General features: G+C 41.4%; 1 protein-coding gene across 1 annotated transcript; it reads left to right on the forward strand.

Moving 5' to 3' along the window:
* The first annotated feature begins 340 nt into the window (after positions 1-340).
* On the forward strand, positions 341-22066 carry grnb (granulin b). Its single transcript, XM_080456193.1, has 17 exons — positions 341-628; positions 1399-1494; positions 2548-2688; positions 3626-3766; positions 4644-4751; positions 5170-5311; positions 5835-5929; positions 8929-9058; positions 9449-9540; positions 11196-11349; positions 11648-11745; positions 12904-13137; positions 14875-15111; positions 15771-16034; positions 16291-16530; positions 17513-17773; positions 19942-22066. Exons 2-17 carry the CDS (start codon positions 1492-1494, stop codon positions 20086-20088), a joined length of 2487 nt encoding a protein of 828 aa, XP_080312319.1. The 5' UTR covers positions 341-628; positions 1399-1491; the 3' UTR covers positions 20089-22066.
* The last annotated feature ends 2514 nt before the right edge of the window (positions 22067-24580 follow it).

Here is a 24580-nt window from a genome sequence, read left to right on the forward strand (position 1 = left end):
CAGGCTATGAGAACCTGACGCTGCCATCCACAGTCACACGATGAAGCTCCAGCGTTGCCATGTCGGCTTATTAAAGGGACTGTGGGCTTGTTTTTCTGTAAAGTTGGTAGTTGTTGTTTTTTTGGGCTTGTTACCAAAGTGTATTTGCTTATTTAGGCTTGCTTCCACATTTTTCGTATTATTATTTAAACCAGTGGTTCTCAAATATTTCCATGAAAATGTTTTGTGACCATGCAGGGGAGCATTTGTGTTGATAGAATGTTTCAAAATATTCCAAATATTCCACATTTTATAGCACGAGTTTTTGAACATAGCAGATCTACAAGCTCACAACACCCATTGTCACAATAGCTCGTGTGTTATTTTGTCGTATTGTTTTGTTTTCATAGACCTGGTTGCTTATTTTTCCCACAAAATATGGCAACACTGGATGAAGCATGTCATGTGATTATTCAATTGTGTTGTGGAGAAAAGTGCCAGTCAGACTACTGTAGGTAGCTTCAGGATAGACTGCTTTTACTGCTGCATATATAGGTTATTATATATATATTGAAAGCAAGGAAACAGCTGACACAACATTTTATGTGCTATTGGTGCTGATGTACTGATGTACTGAACAACACACGAGGTAAGATGTAAGAAGGGTGGTCGTGTTTTTTAGACGATGTGCCTGCTATTTGTCACTCAAGCAGGGCAGGTTAGTTAGTTAGCATTATTATTAGCCGCCTAGCCTATACATCTTTTGCCTTTACAGTGTATGAATGAATGTCTAAAAGGATAGTATGTAAAAACACTTCCAGTTAGAGTGTCTTGTGAGTCGTGACCACTTCTAATTTGATTATAGTCAGATACTGGAAATGAATGTAAGAGCAGTGGTGTAAAGTAAATTAAGTACATGTACTCATGTACTCAAGTACTGTACTTATAAGTACAATTGTAAGGTACTTTTACTTTACTGGATTTCCAATTTTCAATACTTTTACTTCTACTCCACTACATCTCAGAGGAAAATATTGTACTTTTATTCCACTACAATTATCTGAAAACTTGAGTTACTAGTTACTTTGTCGACTTTGATTATTATTACAAAACATACTCTAACCACTTCAGCCCTTTATACATTTTGGCCATTTGAAAATAGCCAATCTCTACAAGCTTGTAGATCTGCTATTTTCAAATGATTTTTTTACACATTTGAAAACGTGTGACATTCTGCATAATGAGTACTTTCTACTTTTGGTACTTTAATTACATTTTGATACCAATACTTTTGTACTTTTACTCAAGTAAAATTTTCATGCCAGAATTTTACTTGTAACAGAGTATTTTTTACATTGCAGTATTAATACTTTTACATAAGTAAAACAATGTGAGTTGTTCTCTTGTAACCCCGTGCAGGCTTCACAGGGAGCATGCATTGCAGCTGTGTCTGTTGGTGAATAACAGTGTTGAATTCCATTTCCCTGTCTGTCTCCACCTACACTCCCCATAATGGTAAGAAAAACACTTATGCCAGTGCTTCTCAAACTTTTTCAAGTCAAGGACCCCCAAAATGAAAGGGGTTTGTGCCAGGGACCCCCAGAAGAGAAGATTTATGTAAAAAAAAATCTAAATTATTCAAACTTTTCCAGACTTTTTCGATATCTTTAAAAAATTATCAAAAATAGCAGATGTACAAGCTCGCAGTGACAAGCTGTGAGCTTGTAGATCTGCTATTTTTGAATAGCCAACGTATAACTGGATAAAGTGGTTAAATGATTGCGATGTTACATTAACTATTTTTAGCTGGGGATCCCCCCAAAGGAGTCGGACCCCTGGGGGTCCCCAGACCCCACTTTGAGAAACAATAAGTTATGCTGTATGTGGGTCACAGCCTTAAACAGGCTTAGTGAACTGGTATTCACCTCGGAGAATAGGAACGATCATGCCTCAATTTTGTGCAGTTATAGCTTTCCTTGCACTTTGTAAAATGAGGGGAAAACTATAACTGTATTTGTCACAGGATTCTGCTAAATAATTCCCTTGTGAATGTTGTATCCAACTGTAAATATATATTTTGGTGAGTCAATATAACATTTTATCCCATATTGTGCCGTTTTATGTTCTTGAATTGAATTTTGTTTTATTCAATCTTTTTGTGATCATTTTTTTTACTGCTAGATACACAACAGAGTAAATAAAGGCTTGATAGAACATAACTCACTCATTTTAACACAGTAACTTCATGCATTGTTATGCAAGGTATGTATTTGACACATTCATATAAAATGTCCCAAGGCTAGAGTGCTATGCATAGTTTAAAGGGGACATGAACCTCATAGTAAAAGCTTGGATTTCTTTATTGTGGTTAATACTGTGTGTCAGCTGGAATGCTAGGGGACCTGGAGGCCAAATTCTCCAGCAACCCCAACAATGGGGGGGGATTTACACTCGCCATACAGTAGATAAGATATGATACATTTAATTTTCCATACGTCACCTAGTCTCCTCTTACCACAAAACCACAGTATGGTGGCCACTGGCTAGTGATGTTTCTTGCCTCATCAGACCCTGCGGGTAGGGCTCCTGTGTCTGGCTGTGGTAGGCCTGAGCACAGCTCTAATCTGTCCTGATGGTGGCACGTGTGAGGACGGGAGCACCTGCTGCAAAACCCCTGATGGAGGATATGGATGCTGTCCCCTACCAAATGTGAGTCTTTCCCAGAACACCCAATGATGCCAAAAAAGTACAGTATTCAGAATCATTTCGACTGTAATGTGTGACTCAGGATACAGTACAGTACATAGAATTTGCATAGAATGACGCAAGTCCGTTATGTCCAAAATATGTGAGTCTGCTCTGTAATGTCAAAAATATGGTCCGAGTCTGTAATTACCAAAATATTGAATTAGTATTTGGCTACAGAGATGCGATTGATACCTGTTGTTAATACTATTGTATTACCAGTTCCACCATGGGATCAATAAAGGTCTATCGAAGAAAAGAGCTAAACTGCAACAAAGAAAAATTAAGAAGAAAAAAGAAAATAACAACAAAAATAGAATAGATCATAATAATCTTAACTGACAATTTACAGTTAAGCCATTTAGCAGATGCTTTTATCCAGAGTGACTTCCCAAGTTCAATATCGGAGTAAGTGCATGAACCCTAGTCGATAAACAACAGGGCGCAAACAAAGAAAACAGTCAGCTAAGCTCAACATCTGTCTAGAGTAGACCATATACACACACACACACACACACACACACACACACACACACACACACACACACACACACACACACACACACACACAGTATCTGAATTACTGTGCACATATATTATCAGTTGGTTATCTCTAAGGTGTGTCAAACACAAAACTGTCTCAGTTTGAATTACAAGCGAAGCCACTCACTGTGAGTCAGGTTATTGCCGGGTTGTCTCCTGTTTTGAAACATTCTCTTGCAATATTGTCATGTTGGTCTTGGAGTAGTAGAATGGTGTATTCATTCTATTGTCGGTATGCCATCTTCCATGTTGCAGCCAAATTGTGAACTGTAATATTTTATATGACATCATATTTGAATTTATGTAATATTTTTATATAAAATGCAATATTTGTACTCCTGTCCAATGCCCTCTGTAGGCTGAGTGTTGCTCCGACCATCTCCACTGTTGCTATGAGGGGACGGAGTGTGATTTGGTCCACTCGAAGTGTGTCAACAAGACAGTCTCCCTGCCCTGGCTGAGAAGACTTCCTGCCCAGCAGGCCATATCACTACTGCAGGTAATTCCAGCTGCACTTTGTAGAGGCCAGTTCACCTACTTACATGAACTTGTTTTACTTCAGACTGATACATATTCCCTTTTTACTTCACTGTGTCTAGGGATTTATCACACTCAGTTTGACCTTCAAGTCAATGATAATTGAGGTTTTGGCAGCAAGCCGTTGGTTCTCACATCAACCTTTACGTTAATAGCATTATGTAGAGTTAAGACGCCTCAATGCTTTCATCACCTCCAGTGCCTGGCAAATCATTTGTTACGTTTGGCTGGCATTAGCTGCTTATGTGCCTTTTTCCTCCGAGCATGGCGTTCTTTGGAAATTTGATCAGCCTCCACTAATGCTGACTACATTCAAAAATAAGTTTCGCATAGGGACTTCCCATCTGAAACCAAGGTCTCATTTTACAGGTGCACTCAGCTAGATGAAAAGATGAACCAAAATGCAATGAATAAGCACATGCACGACACAGTCATGCAGGAAACCACAGCACAAGATTAGATTTACAGTAGAACCTGTTGCTGTTGTGGAGGGGCAAACAAAGCATGCCTTCAGTGTGTTATTTTTCCCACTGAAATTAAAAGTTTAAATTAATCATTAATGCTCTTGGTCCTTTTGAACATTTCAGAAATACTGTGGCATGACTCCGAAAAATAAACATTCAACATTAATTACAAGCAGATACCTGCTTCATGAGCTATAGAAAAAAGAACGGCATGGTATAATTGGGACTTTATTCTCCCATTTACATCCTAATAGAGGAGTTTTTTCAGCACTATATACTGCTGTCATTCAGTCATTTTCAAGTCTGTAACTGCTAGTCCATTGCACGTGTGTTCCTCTCATTGGTATGCATGGGTTATGGTGGCTTGTCCTCCAGGAGGGAGTGAAGGCAGTCATTTGTCCGGACGAATCGTCGGAATGTCCGGATGACACCACCTGCTGCCAGCTTCCTGATGGATCCTGGGGCTGCTGTCCGCTGGCCAAGGTTGTATCCATGATTGCAACTCTCTCACACACCTACATTGCACTTTGCATTCAGATTATGGTATTGGCAGGTACTAGTACACAGGAGTAGGGGTGCAACAGTGAATTGAACTAATCAATTGAATCAGTTATAAAAATATATATTACATTTTTAAAAATAAAGAAAATGGCCACAACCTCACAATGCACCGCTGTGTGAGGTGTTGTGAGCTTGTACTGAATCAATTTTGATTCATTGATGTAAAAGAACCCCCCCCCCCACAGAATAGAATAACGAAGAAGATAATCGATAGTTGCAGCCTGCACTGTAGTGGTTGTTGTACACCTCTCCAAGTCTACCATTATCTGGTGTAAAAAGCAGCTGCTATTTAAGGGAATCCTAAGTGGCCAAGAACTGATACCCCCCCCCCCCTCCACAGGCGGTGTGCTGTGAGGATAAGCAACACTGCTGCCCAGAGGGAACAAAGTGTGACCTGATCCACTCAAAGTGTGCGTCCGCACTGGAGTCCTTCCCCATGCTGGAGAAATTGCCTGCCAGAAAGCGGGAGAATAAGTCCCCAGGTGTGTGTGTGTGTGTGTGTGTGTGTGTGTGTGTGTGTGTGTGTGTGTGTGTGTGTGTGTGTGTGTGTGTGTGTGTGTGTGTGTGTGTGTGTGTGTGTGTGTGTGTGTGTGTGTGTGTGTGTGTGTGTGTGTGTGTGTGTGTGTGTGTGTGTGTGTGTGTGTGTGCGTGCGCGTGGAAATGCATGTAAGTGTGCGTTCATTAGTATTCATCGTTTGTGTCTGTATGTGTGTGTGTGTGCATTAGTTTGTTTCATGTGTGTTCTGCTTACCTGTGGGTGTCTGTGTGGGATTCTGCTAGAAAGCGGGAGAAACGCGCATGCGTGTGTGTGCGTGTAAAGGCTGAGGATATGTTATTAGGTTAATATTGTTCTTGCTAGAGAGTCAACCCATGCTATTATGTCTCAAGCCACAGAACCTCTTGGAAAAAATGTGAGAAAGAAGAAAGGTGCCACTGAAGTCTGTTGTTCTACTATTATGCTTGTGATATCACCTTAATTAATGTTTGTGTTCTTCCTTATGGCAGCTGTGACTTGTCCTGGTGGTAAGAGCAGTTGTCCAGGTGGTACCACCTGCTGCCTACTGACCAGTGGTGACTATGGCTGCTGCCCCTACCCAGAGGTATGCATGGCTCCCTTCATTTCTGTAAAAAAAAAAACTACAGAAAGTATCCTACATACACATACAGTACCTGTCCTCAGTTCATCTAGAGCAGCGGTTTTCAACTGGACCCGTGAAGGTATTGCATGTGGTGTCTGACCATGCATTCAGTAATGTAGGAAAGATGAAGATGAACAATTTTCTTTTTGGAGAAATTTCGTGACCTTTGTGTGATATGAGGACAGTGGAATTTAAGACATTGTCATCATTATCAGTGGTCATTGGATGTGGCTTGTGTTTCAATTCCAAAAGTACTTCAAGCTTAAAGGAGTTACATCATGGCAAGGTAACTACACAAACCAAACCTCTACCAAAGTGGTCTTGCCCTTTAACTACTACAACACAGGATCAGCTCATTGACATGTCCACAGACTCTTTCAAGAGGCACACACATTTATATGAAACATAGTCCCTTGTGAAGTTCTGGATAAGTTGTCAAGCTGAATTCCCAGTTACAAAAAAACGAATCTTAGCCCATATCCCCCTCCAACACAGCTGGTCCCCAGGTTGATTCTTAGTCAGGGTGGTGGACCCTGAAAAACCCTGATCTAGACCAGTGGTTGTGGTTCTAAAATCTTTTCATGTTAAGGACCCCAAAATATACATGTATGTCACCACAGACCCCCATCTTGTGCCAGGCACCCCCATAAGAGAAGGTTTGTGTTGTGAACATTTGTCAAATATATATATTTTTCCTAAATAGCTGATTTATAAGCTCAATACGTTGCACTGCAACGCGTTCTGAGCTTGTAGATCAGAAACTATAGAATGGGTAAACTTGTTAAACTGTTCCTAATTTAGCTTGGGACACCCTGGAATCCTCTTCAAGGACCCCAGGGGGTCCCCAGACCCTATATTGAGAAACACTGAGGGTTTTGCTTTGCAACGAGACTAATCCACTATCCATTCTAGGATTTGGTCATCCTAAAGAGCACAAAAGATAATTGTGTCATATCTTGCCAAGTTGAAGACTCTCTACTTAAGCAATACTTGTTTAGATTACTGGTCCGGACTCCTTCCTCATAAGCGAAGCTTCAATGGGTACTATGGGTGCCAGGCACCCTCTAACCAACAATGTAAATAATTCCCTGGAATATATAAAATGATAACCCATACTGATATGTTGAATAATTATGACAATTTGCTCTTAAAAATGTTTTAGCGACATGATTTCACTAGCTTGCAGCCATCTGCTGAAAAGGCTAGTTCCACTCAATCTTGTCTGATTTGCCGTTTTGATGTTTTTATTAACAAAATATGTATGCGTGAACATGTATTTGTACAGATCTGTCAAAAGGATAAAACCCCTAAAGGCTCAAAAGCTTATTTCCACTGTGGTCCTTTGAGTGCATATGTGTGTAAACGTGTTGGGAGGAGGTGGGGTAATAAATACATTGATTCATACCATTTCCAACATACTAGACAACTATGGCCACGTTTACATGGTGACAAACAGAACAGAAAACAACAAAGTGCTGTTGCGTTTTCACTTCTTATTCTGTGTTTACAGGGAGACGCAACAGTGATTGAAAACACTGTAGTGTGCATGCCAGGTGGCTAGGTGGTGGTGTGATACGCTGCGTCGCTGCCAGATAGACCAGTCAGTCACGCATGAACCACTTACGTTGTGCTTCCTATCACAGCTGTTTGTTTACACTATTTAATAGCATGCGCGGCGTGAGCCGAAGTGAGCCATGACGTCACGCGTTTTGCGGTTTCCCCCGTATTGCCTGTCTACATGGAGACGTGAGGTGGAGCGTTTTCAAAGATTTCCACTCTGGAAGGGGGTTTAACTTTTTTTGCGTTTACAACCCCTGAAAATGCCGTTGCCGTCTAAACGGAAGGCACATTTTATTTTGCCATTTTCTCTAGAGACCGCTGTCGTCTAAACGGGGCCTAAAATGTCAAAATCAACATGGGGTTACGGTACTGTAAACTCGCTATATTATAGTGTAATAAGGCAGCAAATAATTGACAGCAACCGTTTATGGTGTACCTGGCAGGGTTTCCATTAGTCTGACGGAACTTTGACACACTGACCTAGACCTAGTCACACTTGTTAGATTAAGTAATGCATTGCAAAACAAGATAAAAGAAAAGTTAGATAGTTCAACGTTTTATCATTTATTATGTTGCTGCTGCACATTGTAATTGTAAGTATTTAAGGGTGTTTTAATCAAAAAATATATTGCATTACACTATTCTTAATAGTAAAGCATTGAAGAGGGATAAACTAGGCTTTATAGAGCTATTGCTTATTAGGATCAAAGTGCCTGAGGAAATATATTTCTTCACCAGCAAATTTCTCTTCACAGCAACATACTGAATTCACAATTATGCAATCCAGTATACAAGTAAATGGTTATCAGAAACTAGATGCTAAGTTACACCCCATGACCATGCTGTTCAGTCTTGTGATACAGTGCCTCCTCTAGTACACAGGCTTTAGCGCAGTACATGGACTGTCTGTTACATAATCGCTTGTCAGATACACCATATTATGTTCATTTAGCAAACCACAGGTGAACAAGTTGATGGATCAAAATTTCCAATTGCACACAAGATACAGTATATATCACAATCTAATGGCTAGATTGCCATGAAACGTGCTGAGCACATTCATGCTCCCTGTAGAACCCTACCCTAACCATCTAATAGGCAGCTGGCGGGATGAACCATACTGATTTTGGTGACCCCGATGGCCTTTCCTGGACTGCCACCCTTCCGCCAAAATGTCCAGTTAGGTGTGAGGAGCAGGGCTAACTGTATGCCCCACACCTCGCCTCCTTTTTTATGTAGAGTAGACAATTATCACCACTTATTTCTCCCAATTTAGTCATTGTGCCAATTACTTCCACCCCACACATCCACTGCTGTTGTACCCTACAGGCTCACCTGCCAGTGAGGAGTCCCCAATCTGACGTGTGTGTGTGTGTGTGTGTGTTCTCATTTCCAAACAGGCTGTGTGTTGTAGCGACCATCTGCACTGTTGCCCTGGTAACGCAACATGTGACCTGGAGCATGAGATGTGTAAGTCTGGTGACACTCGGGTCCCCCTGACCAAGAAGTTCCCTGCTCTACCAAATGATGGTGAGAACATTAGCGCTTTTAGCAAGAGCTGCAGTAGACATGGGTGCGATGTCACCATATTAACAGACCAATGTCGATATTCTGTGTCTCCATATTATCACATTTCCTCTACTCAACTCTTAACCACCTTAACCCCGGTGTCCCTAAACTTTCAACACTTTCCAATGTGAACAATGGAGAAAATAGCACATCTACTACAAGTTATTTTTTATTTCAGTGTTTTCAATAGCTCAATATTGAATGTAGCCATGTTGTTCATTTGTACACCGCCCAGCCCTGTAGCAGCAAGTTAATTTATCATCTATTTATGAGATTGCGTGCCACTGTTCTCTCCTTGTCTAACGTAATAATACTTGAACTCTTGTCCTGCTGGTTTCTCGTCACTGTCAGTGGTCTGTCCAGACAAGGTGTCGTCTTGCCCCGATGAAACCACATGCTGTCTGACGCCCAATGGCACCTACGGCTGCTGCCCAATGCCCAACGTGAGTAACTGCAGCTGAGTGGTCCCCTGCTCAAGGACCCCCAAATTAATATGTATTTGGCCACGGACCCCCTGTGAGATAGCCGATGTAAATAGAGTAAAGTGGTTAAAAGAGATTTGGATGCTATATGATTGAATGAATGAATTGAGTGTCATGCCACCTCGTTGCCCATCGCTCATGGGATTATAAGACACCTTTTCAGACATACAGGTAGTTACAATATTAAAAATATGTAGCTGAGGACCCCCTGGAACCCCCTTAAGGACCCCACTTTGTGAACCAATGACTCTAGAGCACTGTTTCCCAAACCGTGTGCCATGACACAATTCTAGGTGTAGTTGTATGTGCATACAACTATATAAAAAGTTATACAAAATGTTTTTATTTAGCATATCATTACTTCGTTTCACAACAGAGGCAAATTTGGTTTTGAACATGCCATTATAGGCTAAAAACAATTTTGATGTAAAAAGACAAAAAGTTTTCCCAAAGATTTTCAAAAATAGTCGATCTACGAGCTCACAATCACGATGCATTCTGAGCTTGTAGATCTGCAATTTAAAAATATATATTATCATCGCAATACAACATCTTCACAATATCAATACAGAGATATTTTGGTCAAAAATATTGATTTGATCCATATCACCCAGCCTTCAACTGTGACCTGTGGAAGTGTCCTTGAGCAAGACACTGAATCCTCCTTCCTGTCGACTTACTGTCAGTCACTCTAGATGAGAATGTCAGCTAAATGACTAAAGCATATGACTCATTGTTCAGCCATAGTAGATGTCACGTCAGTGAAATTGATTTTCTTTTCCCACTCAGACCAAACATTTTTCAAAAGCCATGTGCACCTGTCTTCAGATCAATCTATTTTCTCTTCATGCTGCGCTGTATGGATTGGAACAGTGCCATGGGGCAGCTATTCCAAAAGCTCAACAATACTACTTTAGTTTTCTATCAGTGCCCTCCATTGCACTATTTAATGTGTTCCAACTAGAGCTGGGTTGATTTCAAGGTGGCATTGCAATATTTATGGACCACACATCAATATTTCCATTGTCATATTTAAAAGGCGAGGCAACAGATACAGTTAATAGACCGGAGATAACTGAATTGAATTTTTCTCCATTACACCGTTGAATGATACAATGAAAATCATGTTGATTGAAAGTTACATACACAGTAAATTCCTCAATGTCAATTCATCTATTTGTAAGTGTACACCAAATGGGGCCGTACAGGTTACATTTGTACACGCTCAGAGTTAAAGCTGCAATGCGTAAGATTTGCGCCCTACCCAGGATACGTAGTACCTGGGTCTCCCAATACGAGCGTTGAAAATTCTACTGCAGAGATAAGATGGAAAGCCTGTTCAGACAGGAGAGATATTACGATTTGAGGTTCATGCTTTACCTCTTGTCAAACAGTAGTGGCCCTACCTGACTACAGGATCCGCATTTCTCAATAGAAGAGCAGGGAAACTACCTCCAACCACTGTTGTGTTAGTTATATCGTATTAACATACTCAGATTGGTTCAAATAACATTCAGAAAACGTTATGGATCGCAGCTTTAAATAAAGACTGTTTTCTAATGTATCATATTGCGTAAGTGGTTATATTGCTTTGTCTTCCCATTCCATTTGTACAGGCGGTGTGCTGTTCGGACCTCCTACACTGCTGTCCAGCTGGCACCACGTGTGACCTGCCCCACAGTACCTGTGTGTCGGCCCAGTTAAAGACCATCATGGCCACTAAGATCATCACCAGCCCTGTGACAGCACCCACTGCTATACAGAGCACAGGTAGGCCTGTCAATTATTACATAATCACCTGATCGTAATTATCGCAATTATTTTAGCTAAATTGTCAGAATCATTTCCATTCATCTGTATAAATGTATTTGTTGAAAAATCTTCATACCTTTTCAAACATTTTCAAAAATAGCGGAAATGGCAGATCTACTGTATAAGATCACGACGCGCCGCATCGAGATATGTTTGTTTTCAAATAATATTGATTTGGACTGTCCTACGCAGGGCATACATGTCAAATTGATCACAATTCCCCTTGAGCTCACGATTTACTGTTTCCATCTCTCAGTCCGCGAAGTGCCCTGTAATGCTTCAGTAGCCTGTGCTGACGGGAGTACATGCTGTAAATCAGCCCAGGGAGCATGGGTGTGTTGTCCTCTGCCTGAGGTAGGTGTGTGCGTGCGTGTGTGTGTGTGTGTGTGTGTGTGTGTGTGTGTGCGCGTGCGAGTGAGAGTGTGTGTTTGTGCGTGTGTGTGCACGTGAGTGCAGGTACATGTGCACAAGTTGGAGACTACATATGAGACACTAGCCTCATGTGTTACACTCATGTATTACACTGTGATGTTGACTGTGTTTAGTTCTCAGTGTTAACCTCAAATAGCCTTTTAACGGTTTAGCCCTCTGATGATCATTCCATGTAGAGTTCTACGTAGAATTCCATGAATGTACTGTACATTCCAAATCTACACTACTTAGTGATGATAGAATCTAATGTTTAGTCTCAGCCCTTTCGGACTGCTTCCTAATTAAATTCCCTTGGCCATAAATCAAATCAAACATCAGGTTCTGAACAATAAATCATATAGCAAGTGAATTGTGTAGCATTGAGCTTTCTTTGCTTTGAAAGGTATATTGTCACATGGCATAGTATTGGCATTAGGTGAGAATCTGGAGAGATATACCCGCACACTGTCATGTTTTTATTGATGCAACAACATTTCGGTCATGTAGACCTTCCTCAGGTTTTCAGTAGTATTGGCATTAAAATGCATCCCCATGCACACTTTGAAACCAGATCTCTCTTATTCATCCAACATGCAGATTGCTGCTTTTAAGATGAGGCAAGAATTCACACATTGACTGCCAGAATTATTTCAGATTTTTTGCAGTTTATTGCCAGGGGTTTTTACATTGAACAAAAAAAAGTACTCAGGAGCCGAGATACAGAATTTTTAAGTTTTAAGTTAACAAGGAAGTGGATAGGAGTCTAAATCTTCGAAAAAATCATATCTCCTTGGTCTTTTGGGTCAAATGAAAAAAAAAAAAAAAAAGAAGAAAAAAAAACTTTAAAACGAGTTAACTCGATCTTGGCAATCAAGTGATGGATTCTAAAAACGAGTTAACTCGTTCTAGGCAATCAAGCATTGCGTTCTACTCGCATTTTCATCCGAGTCATTTTTAATAAGTTATAATTTAAATACTACTTGCTAGTTTTAAGTTACTTCTGTATTATAAGTATTCATCAAAGTGTTTGTTGTTATGGTTTTGTCTGGAGGGGACACCATTATGAAAGGCCCCCTGAAATCTCCTACCTCCTTCCTATAGGCGGTGTGTTGTGAAGACCACCTACACTGCTGTCCCCACGATACCGTCTGCAACCTGCCAGCCTCCACGTGTGACTCTGGCAACAGCGTGGTGCCCTGGCACAGCAAGGTCCCTGCCTTCCCCACAGCAACAGAACCAAACAATAGCAAGTGTGACAAATCCACCTTCTGCCCAGGAAAATCCACCTGCTGCCAGACCCCTGCTGGAGACTGGGCCTGTTGTCCTTTGCACCAGGTCAGTACGACCGGCTTCTGAGGCCGTTCTGCTTCAGACCACAGACCGTGAACAGATTTATGGTTTGTGAGTGGTTAATTTGATTAGTCTTTCAAAGGTGATATGACTTACAATATAAGAAATATTAGATTGCAGACCCTGAAGATGAAAAGCTTTTGCTGTTAAAGACCTGGAACGCATCTGTGTCACTTTAGATTTATTTGGCTATTCAAAAATAGCAGATGCCGCGCTATGAGCTTGTAGATCTGCTATTTTTGAAAAATCGTGAAAAAATATATATTTTTATTATATATTTATATTAAAATAATATTTTTATACTTTTTTTTTTCAAAAAACTTTGGATTTAGAAAACATTTTTAGAATCGGCCTCAGGTCTTAATGGGTTAAGAGAGCTCATGACTTAACAAAAAAATAATCGATTATGCTCATGCAAGTCAAACAAACTTGTAAGTAGATAGAAGCGATGATCTCACGTGCAACACAGGTCATAACCCAGATTTGCCAGGAGTTCAGTGAACTTGGGTCAAGGACACCTCTGATGCCAGGAGGAGCTGGGATCAAACGGGAACAGTCCAATTCCCTGACAACCACTCTACCTCCCAAGCCACTGCCATCCCAGTCAGGATTGTGTGGGGGAAATAATGCTGCTTTTTCCAGATGTAATTTTGAGCGTACATGTGGGCCTGTTTTCGAACTTCAGCGCTGACCTAATAAGTTTACTCAGGCCTGTCGTGTGGGATGTTTGAGTTCACGTGTTCCATGTGTTTACTTTTACAGTTTGACTTATGGGTTTGAAAATAATTAACTTTCCTTGTTCCTTCCAACTGGAAATGACAAATTACTTACCGAACGTATGCATACCACCATTCCATCTCTTTGACAAAGTTTATTTTCCTAACGATAGGCAGTTGCTGCCATTCTGTCACATTATGTCAGGCAACCATGCCATGACATTGGGCAATGTGACTGAAACTGTACAGATGATAAATCACATTCCAGCCCTGTCTGTTTGTGATCACACATAACCTAGCCTGGGTACCCAGGCTTGTGAGGTTAAACAGAGCCGTGTGGCTGAGCACATAACCTTACACGCTAGTACTTTTGACTCAGGATGGGGGATATGGACAATAATATATAATATATTCTTGACTAGATATCGATTTTGTGAGGATAATGTCGTATTGGGACGATAATATGAATTTGTTTGTTTTGCAATTATTATTATTAGTTGTAGTAGTAGTTAATAAAAAAAAATGTAGAAAGTATAAATTAAGGCTTAAGTGATTAAAACCAGGAAAAGGCAAAACCCCTTTTTCACTATTACAATATACAGAATCCCAGATGATATCTGATACAGTCTAGTCTGATATAATATTGATATATTGCCCAGCCCTACTTTAACTGTACTGTATGCCATCTTTGGCTCACATTGCTGACCAAATGAAAAAAAGTTACTTGATAACTTACTCAATGGACGATGCTGCCTCTCCGACTCTCTAAAGTCTAAAGCCAGGCAAGGACAAGATCTGACTGAAAGAGGAGATAATCTTCTCCGTCCTTCAGTCCACTGATCCCAGTATAGGTGCAACAGTTAATCAAACTATCAATTTAATCGATTATTAAAGATAATCAATAATTGATAATCTAATGAAATTGGCGATTAATAACTCATGAAAATAATCCATAGTTGCAGCCCACTGATCCCAGTCTAATTTCTTGCCACCCCTTCATCGATAGGCTGTATGCTGCGATGATCACATCCACTGCTGCCCAAACGGCACTGTTTGTAACCTGGAAGCCGCGACCTGTGATGACCCTTCGGACATGCCGTCCTCCCTGCCCTGGGTGGTGAAGGTGTCTGCCATGACCATACAGCAACACGCCGAGAAGTGTGACCAACAGACCATGTGTCCGGGCGGTACCACCTGCTGCAAGCAGAACTCTGGCCAGTGGGCGTGCTGTCCCCTACCTCAAGTCAGTATCTCCCTGTATGTATGTATGTATGTATGTATGCGTGCGTGCGTGTGTGCGTGCGCGAGCGCTCGTGTGTGTGAGAGAGAGAGAGAGACTTATTTATTTGGATGAAAAAACATTTTCAGAATTGATTGAAGTGAAAAATGTTATTGCACATTTTGTCATGATAACGGAGATATATTCTTATCCATGTGACATAACACAGATGACTTCATAAACTCAACAAAGCATTAAGTTTCTTGGCAAATTCTCCGTAACATACTCACTATGGGATATCAGCGCCTCCAGGCGATGCAACAGAGCTACATACCATAAACTCCCGGGCCATTCATTGGCTGAGAAGGGTATGTCACGTGTCCAGTAGACCGGAAGAGGTATAAAGCCTCTCGCGTGACGTGGCTCATCCTCTTTCGCTTCTCTGCATGGCAGATGCTTACTTACAGCTCAAGACATACCAAAGAGAATTTCAACGTAAACAATCGACAGGACAGAAACCAGCTTTAGCCCACTGCGGTGGTACTAGTACCTACCTACGGGTTTTCCTCCGTTAAAAAAAAAACTGAACTACCCAGAGCCATGAAGTCACTGGCTACCACAATCTATGCTCTGCACAGATTCAGACTGATCAGACTATAAAATAATCCCATTCCCCCTCACAGGCTGTCTGCTGTGAAGACCACCAGCACTGCTGCCCCAAAGGCTCCGAGTGCAACGTGGCGGAGCAGACTTGCGACGAGCCCGGTGGGCTCAGCCTGCCCTGGTTCCAAAAGGTGCCCGCCATGCAGAGGACGCCCGCCCAGTCCATCAGCAGGGCATCCCACTCCGGCGGGAACATGTGTGACCCCCACGTCAGCTGCCCCAGGGACACCACATGCTGCTTCATGCACAAAGCCTCCAAGTGGGGCTGTTGTCCTCTGAGGAAGGTAAGGGACACAGAGGTCTCATCTTGGTGTGATCTGACAGCCTTGTGTACAAGGCATCCCTATAAGCTCTACAAGCTCACAACGACATGTTGTGAGCTTGTAGATGTGTAGATCTTTCTTTGCAACATTTTAACACAAATCTTGTATGGGGGTCCCTATTTTCAGATGGGGGTCCGCGGCCAAATACAATACAATTTGGGGGTCCTTGACATGAAAAAGTTGCACTAAAACACTACCTTCCCCTGCTCCCACCCAGGCGGTCTGCTGTACTGACGGAGATCACTGCTGCCCCAGCGGTTATACATGCAACACCAAACACTCTTCTTGCGCAAAGGGTCTTCACGTCATCCCCTGGTATACCAAGCAGGCTGCCCTGACCATGCCCGCCAGTGCCACCCTGGGAGACATCAAATGTGACGACGAGACCAGCTGTGCCTCGGGGACAACCTGCTGTAAGCTGCCCGCTGGAGACTGGGGCTGCTGCCCTCTGGTCAAGGTGGGTGACTTGGTAGACTTTGACCTTCGTTCAAGGTCATGTTATTGTGTTTACTGATGATGTGCTATTGATCTTCTGTTGACCTCCCAATCTGCACACCTGACGTTTTGCTAAAGAGATATCTATCAGAAATAAAATAAAAATCCAGCAATTGGATGTTTTTCAAATTAAAGGTGTTTTAGCAAATTTAACAAATTGATATAGAAATAAAAACGGCACCGGTACAAGTGCTTTGGACAGATAAACTGATTAACAAAACTAGGGTTCTTAAGACCAATATCCTCTCATCATAACAGACATGAATTGCACGTGGTCTGACTGTCTTTGCTCATGCGCAAGTGCACATTTGACCATTTTTGTGAATACAGTAGCTCTTAAAAACATGCTGCTATTGTGCAAATTACATTCAGCAACCAAGTTTTTCCTGGTGCTTTTCTGCAGCAAGGGTTGAATTTTCAGTTAAGTGTTAAATCTCTGAACCATAAAATTGTTCTCCATCAGCTGTGTTTCTTAAGGCAACATCATTTGGAACTGTATGGGTTGTGAAAGCATCAGAAATATACAGACGCAAAGGGTGAAAATGCCCCTCAAAATCTCTAAATACCTCTGAAATCAGAGCGAAGGAAATGTCCCCCTATATGTTCTCTAAAACGGTGGTCCTTAAAGTGGGCTTTGGGCACTCCCTGGGGTCCTTGAGCGGGTTCCAGGGGGTCCCCAGCTACAAACTCAGTTTAACCACTTTAAGCCTATGTACATCAACTATAACTTGTGAGCTTGTGAGTAGATCAGCGATTTTCAAAAAATCTTCAACAAATGTGGACTATTTCTCAAACCTTTTAACAACATAAATCTTGTATGGCGGTTCCTGGCACCAAATATTTTCATATGGGGGTTCTTTGGGGCTCCCTGACATGAGAAGGTTTCTAAAATTCTGTACTGGGCATACTGTACTAACACTCTTTGGCTCTCTTCTCTGCTGCAGGCTGTGTGCTGTGACGACCAAGAGCACTGCTGCCCTCAGAGCTACACGTGCAACATGCAGACAGGAACCTGTGAAAAGAAGGCCGACGGCCTGGTCGTCCACGCGGCCCCCCTGACCAGAGTGGTCGATCCCGAACAGAGAGACACTGCTACAGACAAACAGGACGTACCATGTGACGACACAGGGAGCTTCCGCTGCTCTCTCCAAGAGACATGCTGCAAGACCTCGGCCACACAGTGGGCATGCTGTCCCTCCCCCAAGGTATAGCTTGTGAATTTCTTTCCTATCGTTGCTATCGGGCAGAAAACTTGGATCTCCACATTTCAACTTTTTATGTTAACTTACAACAGTTTTGGGCAGTTTCCACCTAATGGCGACCGACGCTATGCTTTTCCAGTTTAGCTGAACCTAGCTAAACATCCCCCTTCACATTTATAATAATAAGTAGCCTGCCACTAATGACTATTAATTGATTAATCTGTAAAAAAGTAATAAAGTACAAAATGGTTGTAAAAGGTTAGCTCAAGTGCAGTTTACTTTTTTAACATATGTATATTGTGATGCCAATACTTTTGTACTTTTACTCAAGTAACTGGACATTGAATACTTTTACTTGTAACAGAGTATTTCAACATTGTGGTATTGCTGCTTTTACTTAAGTATAATATCATAGTACTTCCACAACTGTTTACGGGAGACAAGAGTGCTATTCACTCACATTCCCAGCGGAGAGCTTCCACATTACATTATGTCGCGGCTCGACATGAGCACCTGACATAATGTGCTCGTGTTCTTGTGAAAAATAGATGAGATGATATTCAATGGCTTGTTTATTTAATCCTCCATAGTTTCTGTCCCAGTAAAAGGAATGCAGCTAATGTAGCCATCTCTGTATTTCTGCCTCATTTTAGCCCCGTTTGGAACCTCATTCTCCACGATAGCTCTGAGATGAGGTTCCGCTGTACCGGGTTCGGCAGAGGGAGAGAGAGTCCGTCCAAACGCAGTGAAGATCACCTTTTTCGCAATATCGTATCCAAAAAGTAAAGGTAGTCCGAGACACCTGAGGCAGATGTTTGAGATCTTTCCGGAAAGTTAATTTTTTACGACCTAAACCTTATTTAGTCAGCCTGTGCCACGTTTTCCCATTCAACCCGGAAGAACCCCCAACGGCAGGTGCCAGTACTGCTCCCAGTTCGGCTACTTTGGGAAAACATGGCACAGGCTGACTAAATAAGCGATTTAAACAGGTTTTTCAACCCCGTCGTAAAAATGTAACTTTCCAGAAAAATCTCAAACATCTGTAGGTGTCTTAGACTACCTTTTACTTTTTGGATACAATGTTGCGAAAAGGGTGATCTTCATTGCGTTTGGACGGACTCTACCTCTGCCGGGACCCGGTACAGCGGGGAGGTTCCAAACGGGGCTAGTCTCATTTAAGAACACACTGCCATTCATTGCTTTATGTTGTGTTATGTTGTCTCTTGTCTTTCATAACGATCGCTGGAGGTAAAGTGTGTTTCAGCATGTGCTGCATGGCATGACATTTGCAGGGACTTTTGTTTTTTCATATTCAATATGGATATTTGAACAGTGGCTTGAATGTTAGGATGTCCAAGGCACTCAAAATGCATTATTTGATTCAAATATCTTCATTTGCACAAATATGTTCTGAACACAATTTTAGTAAGAATACAATTTCTATCCTTTGCTTCTTCGACACATTATTTTAGAATCTGTATTCATGAGTGATGATTCAGGGCAGGCTGCTGTTGAATACGTGTGGCTATATTACCTACCATAGCCTGCTACTTACAGGACGTTAACCTTTTTAATTTTCCTTTGGTAAATTAGACAAAGATGATTCACCATAAAACCTAACAGTGCAGTCAAGACAAATCCTGGAATAAAGTCTTTGCTGTTTTAGTCCAGCCTTATTAAGAGCAACACTGCCATCACTGATGTGGTACAGAACTTCCAGCTTCTCAAGTGGAACTAACTGATAGTGATAAGTAGCCAGCAACAGTCCTTGTCACTGCAAAACCCCTACGGTTTGGGGAGGGTGTAGACAACCACATCTCCCCTCTAATAAAGGCATGGATTAACATGCTATCCCTCCCAATCGAACCGGGGACTCACTGTCAGGCATCAGAGCCTATGTGGTATGTGCCTTAACCATTGGGCTATTGGCCGCCTTTAATCAATGTTTTTAATGCAATTCAGTAATCCAATCACTGTTGTAGAATACAGACAAAGGACCTTTCTTCCTGACATCACAGACGTCATACACAGCCTTGAATGATGTTTATCTTCAATTTCCTTCATGATCAGTGTTTGAACTGAGCCAATGGCCTTGGCGAGGCCTCTGGTACTTTGAAATGCCTGCACTGGACAGATAGACAGCTCTATTCTAACTGCTTTTCCTCCGGCAGGCTGCATGCTGTGCAGATCTAAAGCACTGCTGCCCCGCGGGATACTCCTGCAATCTGAAGACTGGAGGGTGTACCCAACGTTCCCCACTGACCTGGGACATTCACTTCTCAGACAGAGACAGAGACTTTGTCCTCTTCGGGGGCTAATCATCAGGAGATGCACTGATATTTTCAACACCACACTTACCTGCAGCACATACAGTATCATCTACATGGGGTGAGATGTTCTTTCCCCCACCTTGATTTTTTATTTTTATTTTTTGCCTGTCGTCAGGGATTTAAACCATTTATTTACCAGGCCTCTATTTTTGTGGGGTTCTGGGAGAAGCTTGGGCTTTATGCTACATGTGAAAAAGACTTCTACACATTGGCTTTGCCACTCGCAATTACAACATATTGACATTGAAAGGCTTGGGTTCCAAAGAGTTCAGCCAAGTAAATCCTTGATATTTTCAGTATATTGCTTGATGGAGATTGGATTTTCAACTGAAACTTCATTTCAATAATGTTTTAATTTATAGGAAAAGGCAAGTGTGCACTTGTCTCTTTGTTTTCTGTAACAGGCTGAGAATTGAACCATCCCCTCTTCCTCTTGAGATCCCTTTGCCTTCACAGTCACAGTTGTTGTTGTTTTTGGTTTGTTTAGTTTTTTTACTTTGCCATTTGAGACACATTACAAACAATAAGTAGATTTTTCAACAGCAGTCAGGTTACAGCCCAATTATTGACCATATTCATACAGTGGCCATTTTGCTCTTATGTCATACTAGGTGGGGGTAGGGAGGTTTGTGATGAGGTGCTGTGTGATATGGCCAATGGTATTCCACTTCTCTATGCAAGTGAGAAACACTGAATGTATGCATTCCCTTGTAACAAGTGAAATGTCATCAAATCAAAAGGCGAAAAAGCACTAAACTACCGGTACACAAAAATCTAATTTTTTTGTTCCCCTTTTATTCATGTAAGCACATAGTTGACCGCCAGAGTACTGGTGTTTCTCAAAACATTATCAGGTCTCGGGATTGGTTGTATATTGAGCAGTATAACTGTGATTTTGATATATAGGTTGGGATTAATTTAATTTAACTTCTCAGTGTTGTTTGCTGTCATAGAAATGTAGAATGAAAGAGTGCATTGAGATTATAGTCAAATGTGGGTCATTCATTCTCATACAATCTTATTACATATTACCTTTATAATACTTGTGACCAGCATACATTCAATATATATTTCATATACTTTCAATGAAACACATTTTAGTTGTCTGTAATAGTTAGTTTGAAACAGGTTGTAACAAATTTAGGCATTCAGTATAGTAGATGAATGCAGCGTTACCCTCACAGACTTTGTGTGGGGAAATCAATCAATGACCATAAACAAAGAAGAAAGTTTGTGCCTTTACCATTTACCCCATATGGTGTTTTGGTCCACAACATTTTTCTGTTTTGTAATGACTCTAAACAATATCTATTCAAAATCCGCTTAAATTTGGAAATCTACTTGTACCCACTTAAGCCCAAAATAGCAAGTCTATAAGATAACAATGTAACGCGTTGTGATCTTGTGTTTTGTGCCTACAGTATGACATGAAGAAAGTGATTAAACAAGTTCAAAGGTGGTGTTCTAGACTAAGTTCAGTCCAGATTTTTGAATACAGAGAGTCATTGCCAACTGGAAAACAGAATGGCTTAATGTGCTTTTTATCAACTACTTTCATAGGGATTTTGCACAGAAAACCTTTTGAATCACTAATAGGCTGTAAAGAAACTGTTAGTAGTTCACCTTCCCCAAGAGCCCAAGTTAATACTTGTTCCATGTTGATGTACATTCAGTTATTAGACTTTTATCTCCATCTATAACAGATTGATTCTATGTTGATGGTCGGCATTCATTCCAGACACTCCAAATGTATACCTGTATGAACTTGATGGCTCGTCAACAAGGTCTGCATATTTTTTGATTTGTCAACATTACAGACGTTTCAGATGAATATCACTGCAAATGAAGGAGTTCTCTATTGATTTCGATGTCTAATTTTAACTACCTTTTTAAAGAATTTCCAGCATTGAAAAAAGGAGAGGAGAATGGTGACAAAATGAGTGAAATAAAGGTGTACAAAACATCAGATTGGTTTGACATACTGTATGTGATCATTTCACTCTGTGATGTCATGCAGATGAGAAATTCAACCTCCCTGCCAGAGACGCCCCCTGACTTCCTTTAGCCTTTTCTGTGACATCCCCTTAGCCCCCCCCCTTAGCACCCTTTATGTGTCATCAAAAAGTTGTTGTGACAACCCAAGTAAATACATGTTGATATGCACGCAGAGAGCAATAAAAGAGGGGCCCTTAAACCCCTCATTGCCACAGCTGCGGGGGACTAAGTTGTGTCCACATCCACGGTTGTGTGTCCTACTTAGTTTGTATTGCTGTTTGCTTGGCAGGTCAACAATTCCACTATATCCTCACAGTAGCTTTATCTCCTGGGCCCCCTGGTGGCCAAAAATCAACACTGGCAGTGGCAGTTCTGCTTGACTGGAAGACAATGGGAGAACGATTAGGCTTTGGCTCTAAATGAGGCCAGCACAGTACGTACATTATCCTCTCCTGTGTGGCTCCATTGTTAGCCTTGAAGTTGTCTTTGTGAAGGTCCACTTAGAGACCCTACTTTCTCTTTGGCTGAGATGCACAGAGCTCATGGTTTGGTGGGTGGTGTCACATCACTTCATTCAGTTCAATAAGTGCGTTATGTTTCATTAAATTCCATACGCTGATAAACTTGGGATACAAGTACGTTTTATGTCAATGCGAATGATTGCCCAATGAATTACCAATTATTTACATGGTGTAATGGAACATTAACTGCCATGTTTGATTTAAAGCTTAGAAAGACCCCGTTCAGCAGAATTTGATTAATTTCATCAATGCCAGTGGCATGAATGGGCGTGGATGGATGTGACCTTAACCCATTAAAACCGGGAAAGCATCTGTCATTTTAGATTTTAGCGTTGGCTCACATCGCATCACTTAGTGCCGCGATGCGAGCTTGTACATCAACAATTTTTTTTTGAAAATGTTTGAATTACGAAAAAGTTTGAGAACTACAGATTTAGAAGGCATTTGAAGAATTGACCGCAGGTCTTAATGGGTTAAGGAGTGCTAATGACACTGGCCATCCAAATCTATGTATAGACACTTAGACCTAACAACAGTAGAGAAAACTGAACTGACAAAACCCATTGACGTGTCAGCACCCTCGCTCCACAGCCCCTCTATTGGCCGGCCACTGATCCATTCACATGTTGCCAGGGAAAGAGAACCCTACACACACACACACACATACACCGACCTTACACACTCCCTCCTCTGGCATGTTGCTAATTCCCATGGGAATGTGGAGATTCCAGTCATCTGAATTTGGGACAACAAATGTGCGTTGGTGGGTAGGAACTAGGTAGTGACATTGTTGACATGCTGCCAGTGGCCAGACATGTACAGCATGAATGAACAGACATAGATAATAAAACATCCATCTTCACTAACTCAGTACTGTGGCACCTTTTTAATAGAGAGATCGATCATTTAGTGCTGGAAATATATACGCGTTTTAAATTCAAGGCAAGAGGAAGGGGTCGCTATTTAAAATATTCAGCCTTGTCCTTCTATGACTTGACAATATTTTGGCAGAGTTTGTTACAACAGACATAGAAAATGACTCCAGTCACCGATGATTTATATCTCAGTTGGGCCCTTGAACTTTGTGACCTAACATTCCTTTGCTTTGACACTATACTTTTAGAGAAAATGGTTTTGGTAGATATTGTTTGCAAAGAATCACTGAAACTGAAAAATTACAGCTCTTCAATATGCTTGTTTTGGACCCTGACTGCACTGTCACGGTCCTTGAAATGTGCTTGAATTTAACACTTGAACCCTAGCATGTCATAATAGGCAACATTCTGTGAAAATAGTCGATCTACAAGCTCACAAAGCTTCGCGAGGCGTTGTAATCGTCCTTGTAAATCGTCCTTGTAAATCGTCAATTTTCGGCAAAGAGATTTGTGGCCCTATCTTGCCCATCGCCATACCCCTTATGCCTAAACTTTTTAGGCATTTTTTACTATTCTGAAAAACATTTTAAAATAGTGAAAATAGCAGATCTACATCGACACGTTGTGAGCTCGTAGATCGGCTATTTGAACTATTTTAAAATGTTTTACAAAATTGTAAAAAGAAAATGCCTAAAAAAATAGGCGAGATAGGGCCATTGGTGTAGAGGGAAAAAAGGAGTGGGCCCAGGATAGACCCTTGGGTGACTCCGGTCAATGAAGTGTACAGGATTTAAGTGTTTAATTTATGCAAACCAAATACGAACCCTGAAAGAGACACAGCATGAATTGTGTGTGTGTGTGACTGTCTACCTTGTCTGTGGCCAAGTGTCACTCGGGGCATGTACTGTACAGTAATCCCTGCTTTTGGATGTTGGACAGGGTAGTGGGTGGTGAATGTGCGTGGGTGGGCTCTGGAGAGTGGGGAGGGGGTATCATAACTCACACACGCATAGTCCACCAATCAGAAGGGACTGGTGGGCAGAAAGCCGGTAGGTTAAACTTGCAGTTACCAAAGTGCACACATGCTAA

Source organism: Gymnoscopelus braueri (genome assembly GCF_963280865.1).
Source record: "Gymnoscopelus braueri genome assembly, chromosome: 17".
Taxonomy (NCBI): domain Eukaryota; kingdom Metazoa; phylum Chordata; class Actinopteri; order Myctophiformes; family Myctophidae; genus Gymnoscopelus; species Gymnoscopelus braueri.